This window comes from Anneissia japonica, unplaced genomic scaffold, assembly GCF_011630105.1.
Source record: "Anneissia japonica isolate Jap-2015-1 unplaced genomic scaffold, ASM1163010v1 scaffold288059_len961885_cov194, whole genome shotgun sequence".
NCBI lineage: Eukaryota > Metazoa > Echinodermata > Crinoidea > Comatulida > Comatulidae > Anneissia > Anneissia japonica.
In genome coordinates, this window is record NW_022740566.1 from 447,444 (window position 1) to 462,143 (window position 14,700).

The 14,700-nt window shown below is 32.6% G+C and overlaps 1 protein-coding gene across 2 annotated transcripts in view; it reads left to right on the plus strand.

Moving 5' to 3' along the window:
* Positions 1-1,629: 1,629 nt before the first annotated feature.
* LOC117118254 (dystrobrevin beta-like) overlaps positions 1,630-14,700 on the plus strand; it is a 64,280-nt gene continuing 51,209 nt past the window's right edge. Inside the window, exon 1 of one of the 2 annotated variants that reach the window (XM_033262789.1) lies at positions 1,630-1,819. In XM_033262789.1, the coding sequence (XP_033118680.1) occupies positions 1,777-1,819 (43 nt within the window). In that variant the 5' untranslated portion in view covers positions 1,630-1,776. Of the gene's footprint in view, positions 1,820-5,318; positions 5,605-14,700 lie in introns of those variants that run through there. The other variant, XM_033262790.1, reaches the window with a different exon arrangement.

Consider the following 14,700-nt stretch of genomic DNA (forward strand, 5'->3'; position numbering starts at 1 on the left):
TAGGCCTATATACCTTGATAAAGACCTAAGACTTCTTGAAAACGGTCAGGTAATTTTTTCCCATTGTTATTAGAGTAAATAGGGCTTATGTGTGTATACATACATAACCATTTTAAAACAATGACTAGTTGCATACGAATTTTCCATGAATCGATGAATCCCAAAAAGAAAGGTGGGTCCGGGGGTTCTTCCCCAGGAAAATTTTGATTCCTAGAAGGCGAAAAATGAGCTTTCCCGACTTTTGAGGTGTCTTTTAAATTAAAGTCATTAAAAAATACTTCAGAAGTTGGGAAATCTCATTGTCCACCATTTAGAAATCAACATTTTCCCGGGAAGAACTCGAACATCCCTTTCCCTGGGTTCATTGATTAATTATAATATTTTTCAAGAGGGGAACACCTTGAATTTTGAAGAACTTATAAGTAATTAAGTCCTTCAAAATTCAAGGTTTTCCACTCTTGAAAACGGTCAGATAATTTTTTTTCCCATTGTTATTACAGTAAATAGGCCTTATGTGTGTAAACATACATAACAAAAAAGATTGAGTAAGTTGCATACGTAGTTTTTCCATGAATCGATAAATCCCAAAAAGAAAGGTGGTGGGGGGGGGGGGCTGGTCCTGTGGTTCTTTCCCGGGAAAATTTTGATTCCTAGGTGGCGGGAAATGAGCTTTCCCGACTTCTGTGCTGTCTTTTAATGACTTTTAAATTCTTCAAAATTCAAGGTTCCCCCCCCCCTATTGAAAATGATTTAATTAATCAATGAACTCCAAAAATAAAGGGCCCGGGTTCCCCGGAAAAATTTCGATTTCTAGATGGCGGGAGATGAGCTTACCTGACTTCTAAAAAAGTCTTTTAATGACTTTTAAAGTTTTTCAAAATTCAAAGTTTTCCCCTCTTAAAAAAGGTCAGGTAAATTTTTCTGATTTTTTTATTTTATGTTTGTATACATACATAAACAAATGAGTAGTTTCATGCGTATTCTTTTTTCCATGAATCGATAAATCCCAAAAAGAAAGGGTGGTTCGGGGGTTCTCTCCCGGGAAAATTTTAATTCCTCGATGGCGGGAATTGAGCTTTCCCGAGTTTTTTTAAACATGTTACATAACATAATTTTTTTATTTAAATGCTTTTGTAATTTTTTTGCCGCCGACTGCAAATATTGATGATTTCGAATAAAAATAAAATTTTATTTTTGGCCAATTATCGCACCCGCCGCCACAAAAAAAGTGGAAATTAAAGAAAAAAATAAAAGTTTTTCTTTATTTTTATTACGCCCTCCGCTGCCTTGAAATCTCCAAAGATAAGATAGGCCTATGTATGTTTCTTCCTAATTATATAAATTTGAAGCATAAACATCCTATTTTACATTCACGTACCATTTCTGGCCTCCGTCTGGATGATTTTGGCAAAACTATTTGCTAACCAAAAAACAAAATTTTATTTTTATTCCGCCCTCCTCTGATAATCTTTTAAAAAAGATGAGAAACAAGGAACAAGGAAGTTCTCGCCTAAAGAATCGAAAAAATACATGAAATCAACATAATCTTTACTACAGTTCAAAAAATCTAAATGTATGCGAGTTGGTGTACTCTCGAATTTGAGCACGCTCGACTTGGTGTGTATTCGAGTTGACGATCCGATCGAGTTTACTGACGGCCAGGGAATCGGTTCAGGCGTCGTATTGTAGCTTGTTTGTTTGCCTTTGTTGTCAATTCTGTAGTAGGCTAATCTACCTGGTGTTATTTGGACAAAAAAAAAGTAAGCTTTGGATAGCATGCCTGAAGTGAGAGATAAAAATATAGGGTCTGGAGCTAAAGGTAAGTCATAACTTCTCTTCTGTAGCCTAGCCCTAGCTAGAGAGAAGGGTATTCAGAGAGAACTGTTGTTTGTAGCCTAGATGGTTAGTAGGCCTACTGTAGGCCTGGCTAGGCGTATGCCTGTAGTAGTAGTAGTCCAGGACTAGGCCTAGGCTCTTCTCGTGGCTGGAGACCTAGGCTTAGAGGCCTAGAGAAGTTCATAGCTAGACTAACCCTAGCTAGAAAGTAAAGAATAGGAGGACTAGTTAGGGTAGGTAAGTAGGCGTAGTGCTGAAGTTAATAAATCCTAAATATTAATAAAATACTCAGTCTTATTACATTAGTTAGGCCCGTACCCTAGATGCAGATGCAGTGCTGAAAAATTTCCCCAGGGCAGGGGTCAGCCAATAATAAGAAAGCCCATCCCCAAAATCACCCAACATGATCTGGGAAGTTAACAGAGGAACTACGATAAGTACTGTGGCCTAAGTAGTACTGTAGGCTACCTCTATTGCTGTAGGTTAAATGTACTTGTTTGTATAGGCCTAGGCTATGTATTGTGAAAATTTGGCCATGTCCATGGATATTGTTACAACAAACATAGCCTAGGTGTTGATAACCTTAAACTTCAGTCTTGCGAACCTATTTAGCACTACAGCATGTCAGCAGAATATCCATAGTGAATTTTATTTGCACATGGATAAAATGAAAAGAGATGTTTTTTTTGTTAAAATATATATTGATTGAAAAAAAAAAAGAAGAATTTTCCCAAAAGTGATGAGGGAGGGGGTGATAAACCAATAATTTTTTTTTTATGGGGGCCTAATCATTATTGCAATGGTACGAGAAAATAGCTGAACAAAATCGTAACTACTGCTATGCTATCTTAACCACCAAACAAATAGCTCCATTTTAGGATTTGAACCCATGATACTGATATTAGAAAATGAGCTTCCTAATTACTGAGCTACCAGTAATTGTTCTTAAGAACACATGATCCTGTGATTGTGATTGGATGCTGGCATTACTGTAGTAACCGAGCTCAATTTTGGATGAAACAATTGATTGTTTACTCCACATTTGGTGGTGAAATATACTGTCAATGAAACTTGTAGACTTTGGACATTTTCTTAGTCAAGGCAGTAACTCTATTATATTCAGGTGTGTTTAAATGTTGCAGAAGAGGCCTAATGACTACCTAGATTAGGCTGTTGACCTGTGTGTGAGTAAAGCTGCAGAGTGAATAATTATACTGTATCCTGTCTGTATTTTTACAATAAACAATCAAGAATTATGCAATGCAATTTTCCAGTGAGATCACACTATTAATAGTGTACAAATGAAGATGATTCCGTTCTGACAATGTGCAAATTTCATACTTAAATCTATAAATTTTGAATGTATCTGTGATCTCACTCTTTTTTCCTGGGTGTTCATTTCTCTTTAATTCTGCCTTTGCCCTTAATTAATAATAAATCATGCCTCGGCTACACTTACTGAGTTAGAAGAAAAATTACTGTTCATTGTGTATCATATTTTGTGTTGAAAGTGTGTGCTATAGAAGTATTTTAAGATGAAAGGCTTGTCAATTATAAAACTTAGCCACAGTGCTAACATAATTAGTCAAAAATTTGCTTGGCTGTGCATTCAGTTCACTAATTCACTCATTCGTAGTGAGGCATGAGGCAACCAACTGTAAGATTAAACAGGGAAGGTAGCAGAATAACCCATAACTTGTAGCGTCATTGTGTTGAATTGTCTATGAGCGTGGTCCGTGACTGGCTAGCTACAGCCGCTTATAGTACAGTAGTTACCATGTTCACATCATTTAACAACCAGGACTAAAATGAAACAGCATCGGTAACCCCTACACTTACGAAAGGTGCAATATGTGCGCATGAGTCAGATGTGTACAATGGTTCTACCAACTGAACCCTGGACGAGGAGCGGCTGGAACCAGCACTGATGTTAAGGCTGTAGTTAGCGGCGACCCAGCCGTACCGCTCAGCCACTCAACTAGCCACAAAGATTGTTCTAATGTTTTCTAAATCTCATATTTATAATACTTTTCTTCCTCACCACCTATTATTAGGCCTTGCATGTAAACATGCCATAAGCAATTAAACCTAGTTATCAGCAATGTTATGAAGCACTGTTGATATTACGCAGTCTAATACAAACTGCAAACTCATTGTGGCCTTCTTTATCATCTCTTATCAACTTGCATAAATTCTTTGTAACCAGGTACTCTAATGGTAAACTACACATACCAATTAATCTATGTGATAAAACAGAAACATGTTATGATCAAGGCCTGTAACAACAGTGTGTTTCCAATTTTTCCAATATATTACCTTATTTATTAAATGAGAATATAAAAAAATAGCATGAAGTTTGTTGTAACAGAAACTATCACTAAATAAAAATTATGGTAGCCTGCCCATTGCATCTTTAGAACAAATGTATGGCAAGAGGCCCAACAATATTATATTGTCTTCTGTTTTTTTTAAATTTTATTGTAAATTGCAAAGTGCAAGGATTTAATAATTATATAGGTAAGGAGTCACCATCTCCCACCCAAGGAAGCGCATTTCTTGGTGTCCATAAAGACCTGATTAATTTTCAGTTGTATTGCCAAAGATATTAATTATTCTCATTGGTCTACAATTAGTCTTTATGGTTTTTAAACATGGTTTCTTTATAGGTTGCTGGTGGTAGCGTAAAACCTTGAACAGGAATGTGCTTAATCTCGAGAAGAATCCCCATCTTAAATTGAAGCCCCCCTCTTCAGTTTGCAATAAGTAGCCTAAAAAAGAAGCCCATCTCAGGCTTTTCAAGATAGCATGGGCTTCTTTTTGAGGTAATTTACAGTAATACATTGTACATAAGATAGTATAATACATACTCCAGGTATCGAAATGCACGCCATCGTGTCGGGATTCAATATTTCGACATTAATTATGTCATCATCAGTTATGATGTACACTACATAATTTCAAACAAAATAAATTTGAAATGTGCTTGGTTTATACAGTAGTTTAGGTGACTTAATGTCGATTAATACACTCCACAATACAGACTGATATAACAACTGTGCCCTATTTATTGTTTTATAATAGTAATTCCCACTGAGCAGTTTATTGCTTCTATTAACTAATTAATAATAATTCTGTATTGTGTTATCAAACCACTGTTGCCTCTAGAATAAAATGGTTGAAAACCTACAGTATTTGATTGCAGAAAAAGCCTGCTCAGAACATGTTGAAATACTGTACATACAGTAGATCACAATGCAACTTAACATTCAGTCAGCTGATCTGAGCCTTCTTTGTAAATGTTTTTGCCATCTGTCAGGCTAGCTTTAAAACATGAAAGAGAGCATAGCATATGTCTGCACTGTACCTGCAATAACAGGTTGCTGAAACGTTAACAGTCTTGAGGAATTATTCAACGATTTATTGCCAATTCTTTATTCTCAAATTGTTTTCTTGCCAGAAGAAAAATTGCTGTATACATTACGACAAAGTGTAACCTCAGCAAATTCATTATCGTATGTGTTTTTGGCTAGTGCCAACCGCTACCTGAATATTGAGGCTGTGTGTGATAATTGTAGTGAACATATAATATGAAACCACTGATGGTTTCAGCATTGATGTCAGAAATGTGGGAGAGGAGATAAGTCACATACCGTATTGAGAAAACATTGCAGATATTACAATTTTTCTTCATTGTTTGAGGATGTGTTTGTAGAATATCATTTTAAATGTCAACTAACTGCCGATCATCAAGGTTTATGAAATTTACAGGTAAGAAGCATAAATAAATTAAAGAATAATTTATAATTTTGGTATATTTTGTGATTTTGTTTAAAAAAAATATTCTTTACAAATTTCTTAAACAAATTTCTTTATTATTTCATTATTTGGAAAATGTAGTGTTTCATATTGCTCAGTATACATGCAAATATATACACATTAATCTTACAATTAATGGAGCTCAGAGTTGTCCACAATAATGCTTGATCAAATAGTGTGGGTGGTCGTGTTAAGCTTACGGATGCAGCATTTCAAGTCAAATAAAAATGGCAGACATCATTGTAAAGTTAAGATTTCCTGTCAATACATGCCATCTCTGGTTGAGAAAAATATAAATAATCATTGTCCAGGTTAATTGAAAAGGAGGAGGAAGGGTCTATTTTTTCCCTTTCCAATGACACCACACTGTCACATCTAGGTATTACAGCAAGTGGTATCAGACTATATGTTCACACCCACTTTTTGACGCTTGAATGTGTTAAAATCAACTCAGACCTTTTGCTAATTTAAAATAATAAGTATTATGCATTATCCAAAATCCTGAAAAACCATTTTCATAATAACTATGATTTCATATTCTTGAATACAATAAAATTGTACTGAAAACTACTCTTTTTGTGTCACCACATCACATAAGGCTCATTTTCATTTAAAAAAAATAAAAACCTAACAAGGAACATATATTTCCAACAATATGTGTGTTGGGATTATTGTGAGAAGAATGGTAAAAATAAGAAAAAAAAAGGGGAGGGGTGTTTGCCCACCATTAATATTTTAATATTAGGCAAACTGTAGCAGGCAGCCATTATCATTTAATGTAGTTGGTGATACCTATAGTACATTCTAAAAGAATTAGCAAGGCTTAAGGTATGTTGATTTCATCCTAGAATCTTTGTGAATATAAATCTTTGGGAAGCATTGTGTACACTGCGATGCTCGTGTCCAATTAGTAATGAATTGCTACTGTACCATGTTTTTTTTTTCTTCTAGAAATTTTAAGCATGAGTTGGAAATTGCATTTCAGGCAATTTAATTTTTGCTACATTTTTAGAATTTCATTTTTTTTTTGTGACACATTGACAGAAAATAATTTGTTTTGACTTTAAAGGATGCATAAATATTTGCAATTTGTTTTTTATTAATATTTTTAATTTGTTCTATTAGATGTGAGGCACTTTGTGCCAGTATATTCTGTAAATAAAAATATAGAAAATGATAAATCAAGATTTGTTTATATTAGGCATATACACCATTTTCAATAAAAGAACCTGGTAACTACTGTACCACTGGGGAAGTTTCAGAGGACTAGCATTTCGCTCTACCTAGCTACCATCATGGATTAAGTAAATGATAAAACTATATTACTATCGAGTACAAATATTTTAAAACAGAAAAAGAATGAAAAGTTGATATTAAAAACAAGTCTAACACTTAAAAACGCTATTTTAATGTTTACATTATTATTGTTCTTTTTATCTTTGTGTTTGTCTTGAAATGTTCATTTTAACATTTATATTTAAAATTCTATATTACCGTATCTTTTTATAAATTATTATTTTCATTATTATTATTACAAAAATAATGTATTGTATTGTATATTAATATGAAATTTTAATGTTTATACTGTTTATGCTATTTTAAGTGTATTTGTTAAATTTGGCGACCCACTCGACAAAGATCTAGTATCTCTTTTTGGGAAGCCAGCCTCCTTTTTATCTGTCCTATGTCTGTCCTTTTTGATGAGGCAAATAAATTAAATGAAATGAAACATACAGTGTAGTTGATGTCATACTGAACATGTAGCTCCTATAGTACTTGTAGTCATTACCAAACTAGCAAGATACTGAAGTCAGTGCACATCCCTCTGCTTTTAAACCAACTTGTTTATCTCTCGTATGCTAGCATTCTTTGAGGCATAAGTGGTATTTATAGAACAGGTGATCTGAGTGCGCTCTGTAGGAAGGAAAGTGCATCTAGAAATGTTGGATTTATCTAATCAGCCCAGTGGCCAATTATCCATCTGCATAGCTACCCACAGGCTGCCATGGATTGGGTTACACCGGTGCTCTTCATAGGCACAAGCGCCCATCCATGATAACAACGCATGACACAGTAGGCCTAGCATGATGACAGCGCATACCAAGCGTAATTGACGTTCGTTTGTTGTCATGTTCAAACCATTAAATATTACATGAGATACTATAAGTTTAAATAAATTACAGAATGTGTTTTTTCACAGGTTGCATGTTACACAAGAACATGATACAAAATAAGATGTAATGTTGTGGCTCATCTCAGGATTACAGTGTCTGTTTAATTTGTCAAATTTCAACAACATTCGTGAACATTCTTTAAAGGCCACCGATGATAATGTTCAGTATATGCTAGAAGGGCACAAGGGTCAGTTTTCCGGTGTAACGTGTAAACATATTACGTCTTGACTTGATGAAAATCAATCTCATAGATCAATGGAACTCATTGATTTCCTTGGATCTCGAACAAGATGCATCTTAGGCCATTGCGTTGTGTTAAATTTGGTCATAACAAACGTCATATGATGTTAGTCTTTAATTATAGGTGATGGTAGTCAATTACCCTCTTTTGATTATATTTAAATTAGCAGTTCTCCATAAGATGTATGTATATGGTATACGTAATCTTTGGAGCTTCATTTTCTAATAAATATTAAGCTCTTTGCAATCCATATGTAAATATAGATTCAGCAGTGAATTCAAGTGAATTCTGTTTACAGTTTTCTATTTCCGTGTTCCTGAAAAACAAACTTAAGTAAACATATCAATATAATAATGTTAACATCAACTTCATGATGTGAACAAATTGTTGCTATGTACATACTAAAATCTCTCTCATAAAAGTACTTTAAAGAATCAAATCACTTCCAACAAATTACCAACAAAAGCTGCAGTAATTTCCCAAATATTGTTGTTACTTACTGTAGTCACCATTCATTCATTAGTCAATTCTCCATAGATCTATTTGCTAATTTTCATACAAAATACACCTACTGCACCTGGTTATATAAGTCCTTGCTTAATTTAGAGGTTTCGAATAAAAAGTGTTCACAACATGTGCCTTAAAGAACAATTATAAAAAGTAAAGTTTAATATAAAACTATATTGCATTGAAATTTACTCATCAAAATGCTTGTTAGGCCATCCAATGTGAACTACAGAAATATGCAGTAGGCTAAAACATTTTTACTGCATGTCCACTACTGTATGGTATAAGATTATGAGCTCACCCCCAAACAAAGTCCAATTTTATGTTTAACTTCAAGGGAGATGATTTTTTTCATACCTGAGCAACTACTTGAAAAATTAATTCAGCATAACATGTAACTTAGTACTAATAGTATGCTATGTAGATAACTCACATTTTATAAGATACTTATTAATAAAAAAATAATAGAAATAAAAGACATTTTGATAGTAACTCAAGGTTTATTTCAAATACACTCAATCTTTTTGTTAAACCTTATTACAGTATATACCCTGATAATGATAACAAATTAAAACAGAATTCACTATAGCACTTGCATTCTATAAAAACTACTTTGCCTTTGAAAATTATTTCATCACTTTACAAACTGATTTAAAATTCAAGGTTTCATTCTTTTATACTGTAAAGTGTAATATAATATCAAGACACGATTTGATGCGACAAAAAACACAGCATTTCATTTGCGCGGGATGACTGTTCCATGATCAAGGGTTCAACGTTATCAGTTGGGTTTCGTTGCTTGCAATTATTCAATCTAAGAAGATTTTGAAGAATTCTTTTGAATTACAAAGATGTCAGGATTATTAGTTAATAAAAATGATAATTTTGATATTAATAAAAATAATGTAAATAACACCTATTATAATAATAAAGACTAAAGATTAGTTAATAAAAATGATAATTTTAATATTGATAAAAATAATGTAAATAACACCTATTATAATAATAAAGACCCATAATAATAGAATCATGTGTATACGATTTGAATGTTTACCCGTTGTATATACTTCAGCAAGTTCAATACATCCGTACTGTATGCGTTTCATCATTTTAATGTTTACATACAAATTACTTATTAAAATGTGTACCTGATCACTGCGGGGTACTAATTACATCACCAGTCTGCACACGCTACTGTTGTTTCACAATGGCTTAGGTTACATGCACTGTATGTGTTAGGGGAATACAGTGCACATTTCATCATCATGTACTGTAAGTGTCGCCATGTAATATATTGTGAGGCCGTAAATTACATAACCAACATGCACTGCTGCTACTATTTTACATTGTTCTTTACAGTCTTTCGTGTTACTGGTACATGCAGTGTATGTATTTAGGGAATACTATGTCAGTGTATGCTTCATCATTTAAATGTTAACGTATGTGCGGCACTAGTTACTCTACATAACCAGCGTGCACATGCTGCAGTCGTTTGACATAACCTTGAAATTTAAATATTCATCTTTTATACTGGATACAGCTTTTTATAGCTTATTGTTCTTCGGTAAATTCCCCAGAATAGCACTTTCCAATAGTTGGGCAGGATGTATATTGATTGTGCTTGTTTACGTTCGTCAGCATCCTTTAACGTTAGAATTTCACAGTTGTTCTCTGGCCTGTTTAACCTGTTTACATCAATGGTTGTTTAGCGTTGTGAATATATGATCAATCTTGTCATCTTTAACCAATCACTATATTGTATTTGCATACAATGTAATTATCTCAAAATTTAATCAATAAAACCATCATTTTCGACTTGTCTCCCTACTGTACCTTGACTAACATAGTATTACATTCATAGTTGATATAATGAATTCCTTCATTGCTTTTGCTACCGTAATATCATCATCGTTGTTGCCACCATTATTATCAAAGTCATCAGCATCCGTATCATTTGTCAGCAACATCACTATCTATATACTGTATATACACCATTGTCCAACTTCCATTACTGTATTTCGTCATCAGTATCATCAATATTATCATCATCATCATCATCATCATCATCATCATCATCATCATTATATGTAACTTTGTAACTAAACCATTTTTATCATCCCAAATCATAACAATCCTTAATATCATCACAATCCCCATTATCTCCATCTTTATTTTAACATGGCTGATGTCCATGGATCATCACCATTATTAAAATATGGTAATTGTCTTGTGTTTATGACCTCACTATAACGCCTATCAAAGAAACTTAAGTCTACATATTCCTACAGTATTCTAAATATTTTGGAACTATCATTCCCAGCACTTGATCATTGAACTTCCAATATAAAGAAAGATTCAAACTGAACAATTAAGTAAGTCTGGTATTAACTGTTTTCCTTCATATGACAGTAAATTCTATAATAATATTTGTATTCTACATTCATTTTAAAGTAGATTTTCAATGTAAGGTAATGTATTGTTTAGTTTTATTGAACAATGCCACTGAAATTAAATCTGAGATAACCACAGTTACTCTAATTGACTACTCTGCGTGAATTTTGGTAGACGACGTTCGTCGCTCTATCACCCTCAACGTCTACAAATAGATTACTTGTGCACGGAGCATGTAAAGTTCATTGCATAATGATGCGAGACAATTAGAATATTCCTGTTAGTTATCCGTTTTTCATTACTGTCCACTATCTCCTAGCAAATCATTATGCACAGATAGCCAGTCTATAACACATTATTATAAATTATCCATACTTTCTTAACAAATTAGTATAATGATAATATTAATTTGTATTGCGCTCATTCAGATATCTAGAAATTGGCTCAAGGCATAACAACAAGTGCAGTAGCTTCAGTCTATATTGTATAACAATACAATTAATAAATTCACAATCAGAGTGTTAACAGTAATGACATTTACAGTATAAATTCCACAAGCTTTCACCTCTTTAAAAGAACCATGTCATTTGAAGAAGCCACAGTTGCAATGAAAATTTACAAAATATTTAAAGTAAATATCATTAGTCATAACGTTCCTGTATTTATAGAAACTACTTAATAATGTTGTTTCAGTAAATATTTTCAAAATAAGCATTAAAAAGCAAGACTGGCAATTAGGGATTTATATACTGTACCTTTCTTACTATTTTTATATTAAACTAAAATTGTGTTAATTATCATTATCATACTATTTGTATGCATAGCCTTGTGCTGCTTTAAGACATGAGCCTATAGAAAAACAATTATTGTGAATTAGCTAGATCTGAGATTGAGTTTAGTTACTCTTATACTTTTGTTCCTAGATAAACAGTGCTGGACAGTATTTCATCAAATCTAACATTTAACATTGAAGTGATTAATGTTTTCTTCTTTTTTAAGAATAATTTCCAAGAAAGTTGTATTAAAAGCATATCCTACAGTGTCTTGGATATTACCTGCGTCTGAGACAACATTTGTTTTCATTACTCTCTGTTGTCACTACTCTACTTAGCCAAACAGTGGCAATTCAGTGTACATTAATCAATACTTCTTGATATTGGGTAATTAATGTCAAGAAATGGTCCAACCAGATCACTTGTAATACATGTTTATACATGTGTGGGTCTGAGACAATGTTTGTTACCATATTCATTAATGTTATTTGTCACAAACTGTCGCTAAACATTGTGTTTAGAATTTCAATTGTACTTATCGCAAATGCTTTTTTGACATTAATGGGTAATAATATTTGATAAAATATACATATTGTTCGATTGTGAATTCAAACCATGTTATAGATTCATGCTTTTCTCTGACTGTATCTACAGTAGGAGTGGAACTGTTGCATGTTTAAGATCTTGCTTAGACAAGGCTTATTTATATCTTGTTTAGCGAACACTCTGACCGCCAATAATTGGGATTTAACAAAAAAGAATAAAATGTTATTTTTGGCCAGTAGGCACATGAATGGAAATTACATTAAAAAAAGTGTAATTATTTATTTTTATTATGCCCTCCACTCCCTGGAAATCAAAAATTAAGATAAATTTATTTCTTGCTTTAATTGTATAAATTTATTCATCAAAATATTTTTTAAAATTTTCTCTTCTTAGTTGCTTTTTGCAAAATCTTTTTGCTAAATAAGAAAACAACATTTTATTTTTATGTTTTTCCCACCCTCCTCTGATGATTTTTAAAATAATTCGCTGAACAAGGTAATTAATAAGTCTTACCTTTACAGACTAAAAAAAAAAACTAACTTCACTCCCTAGCTGTTGGATGAAAAGGAAATAACATTAAGAAAAAGAAATAACATTAAATAATATCTAATCCTGCTTCCATTACATCACCTAGTAATATTATGCTTTAATTAAGCAACATTAATTTGTGTATACAAAATATGAAATTTTCCTACTGTTTCAAATAGATCTGTATAATTATATTAGCCTGGTACTTTGTGCTTTCGTACCTAATCCATAATTCAGAAGTGAGTTTTAACAGTTGAATAATCAATATAAAGGTGTCAACCACCTGAGAGAAATGGACATCAAATGCTCATCTTATATTGATACATGTACACTATTAAGTTTATAGAGCTAGTCTAATATAGCTACATACTACAGTATCTGTGTCATATAGGATATTTAGCTGTGTACAGATATATAGCTACCAGGTACTCTATAACCTGTACAACAGGCTTCGGGTCAATTACAATGAAAATATTAATTACATTTTCACTGTAGTTAATTACATTTTTCACAGTATTGATTACTATACATTTTCAGTGTAATTGATTACATTTTCACTGTAATTGACCCCATGAATGCTGTACCGGTACAATGTCTATAACCCTGGTTTCTTAACCACCAGACGGCAGTCCAAGATTTGGACTGCAGGGTTAAGATGAATCCCTGGTAGGGGGCCAAATGGGCTAAGCCCACTGGTGTCTAAAAAAAGTGGGCAATTATTAGACCATTTTGATTTAAGCCCTTCTTACTGTAACATTTGAGAACAAGCCCAAAGAATTAATAATTGAATGTGGATTGGCCCCACATTTAACAATTTATCCTTTCACTCAATAATACTATTACTATGATTGGCAGTCCTACAAAATTGTATTCTACAATAGCACATTAGATATCATACACACACTTTATTGTTTAACAAACAAATATAGACCGTGACCATAATAATATCAGATCTTAATGTGTAATCAGAAACTTATCATTTTTCAAATATGGTTAATTTTTTTGGTCAATGGTTTTCAATTTATAGAGCGCAAAATACGAAGAGTCTCTAGTCTAAGCGCTATCAAAAGGGAAGTGTAAAGATGGAATAGAAACCAAACACACAAAGTAATAAATGAAGTGAATCTTGAAATCCATGCCAACACCTAAATATAGAAATATAAACCTGTAAAACAATTATAATATTATAATTATTAAAATTACAGTTTAAAAAATTCTTAATATTGGTCCAATAATAAGTGTACATTAGAAATTGTTGATACATAAGAAATTGTTGATCCATTGCAAAGAAGCAAATTAAGTATCATATTAACTATTTATTAAACAATATACACTATTAATAAATTATTAGCAATGCAAGATGTTGACCAATTCCCAATGATCTATTAGTGTATTATGTCGATAGAACATTCTTAGGATTTTTCTTTTTACAATAAATTTCCTAAATGACATAATATATGGATCCTTTCATGCCTTGTAATTGTATTTACTTAAAAGTATGTCCACCAATTAATTTTCTCATATAGTACCTAAATCCAGCTGACTGTTTATACTCTGGAGACTATCTGGTTATCTTTAGTACTATGGTGCTCATTGTATGCCTTTTTGTCTGAGATGCTTCACATACATTTTTGAATTAATCTTTGAAGTGGTATTCATGCTAGATAAACAGGAGAGGGGTCAAGCCATTTCTTTATCATTTTCCAGATGCTATAATATATAACATATTATTTTATGTCTCCCTCCCCGTCTCCCTCCATTTCCCTAAAAGAGTATAAAGTAAGAAAGTATAGACTTACATACTCCAAGTATTAAAATGCTCACCATTGTGTTGGGATTCAATATTTCGACATTAATTATGTCATCATACAGTAATATAATCATACAT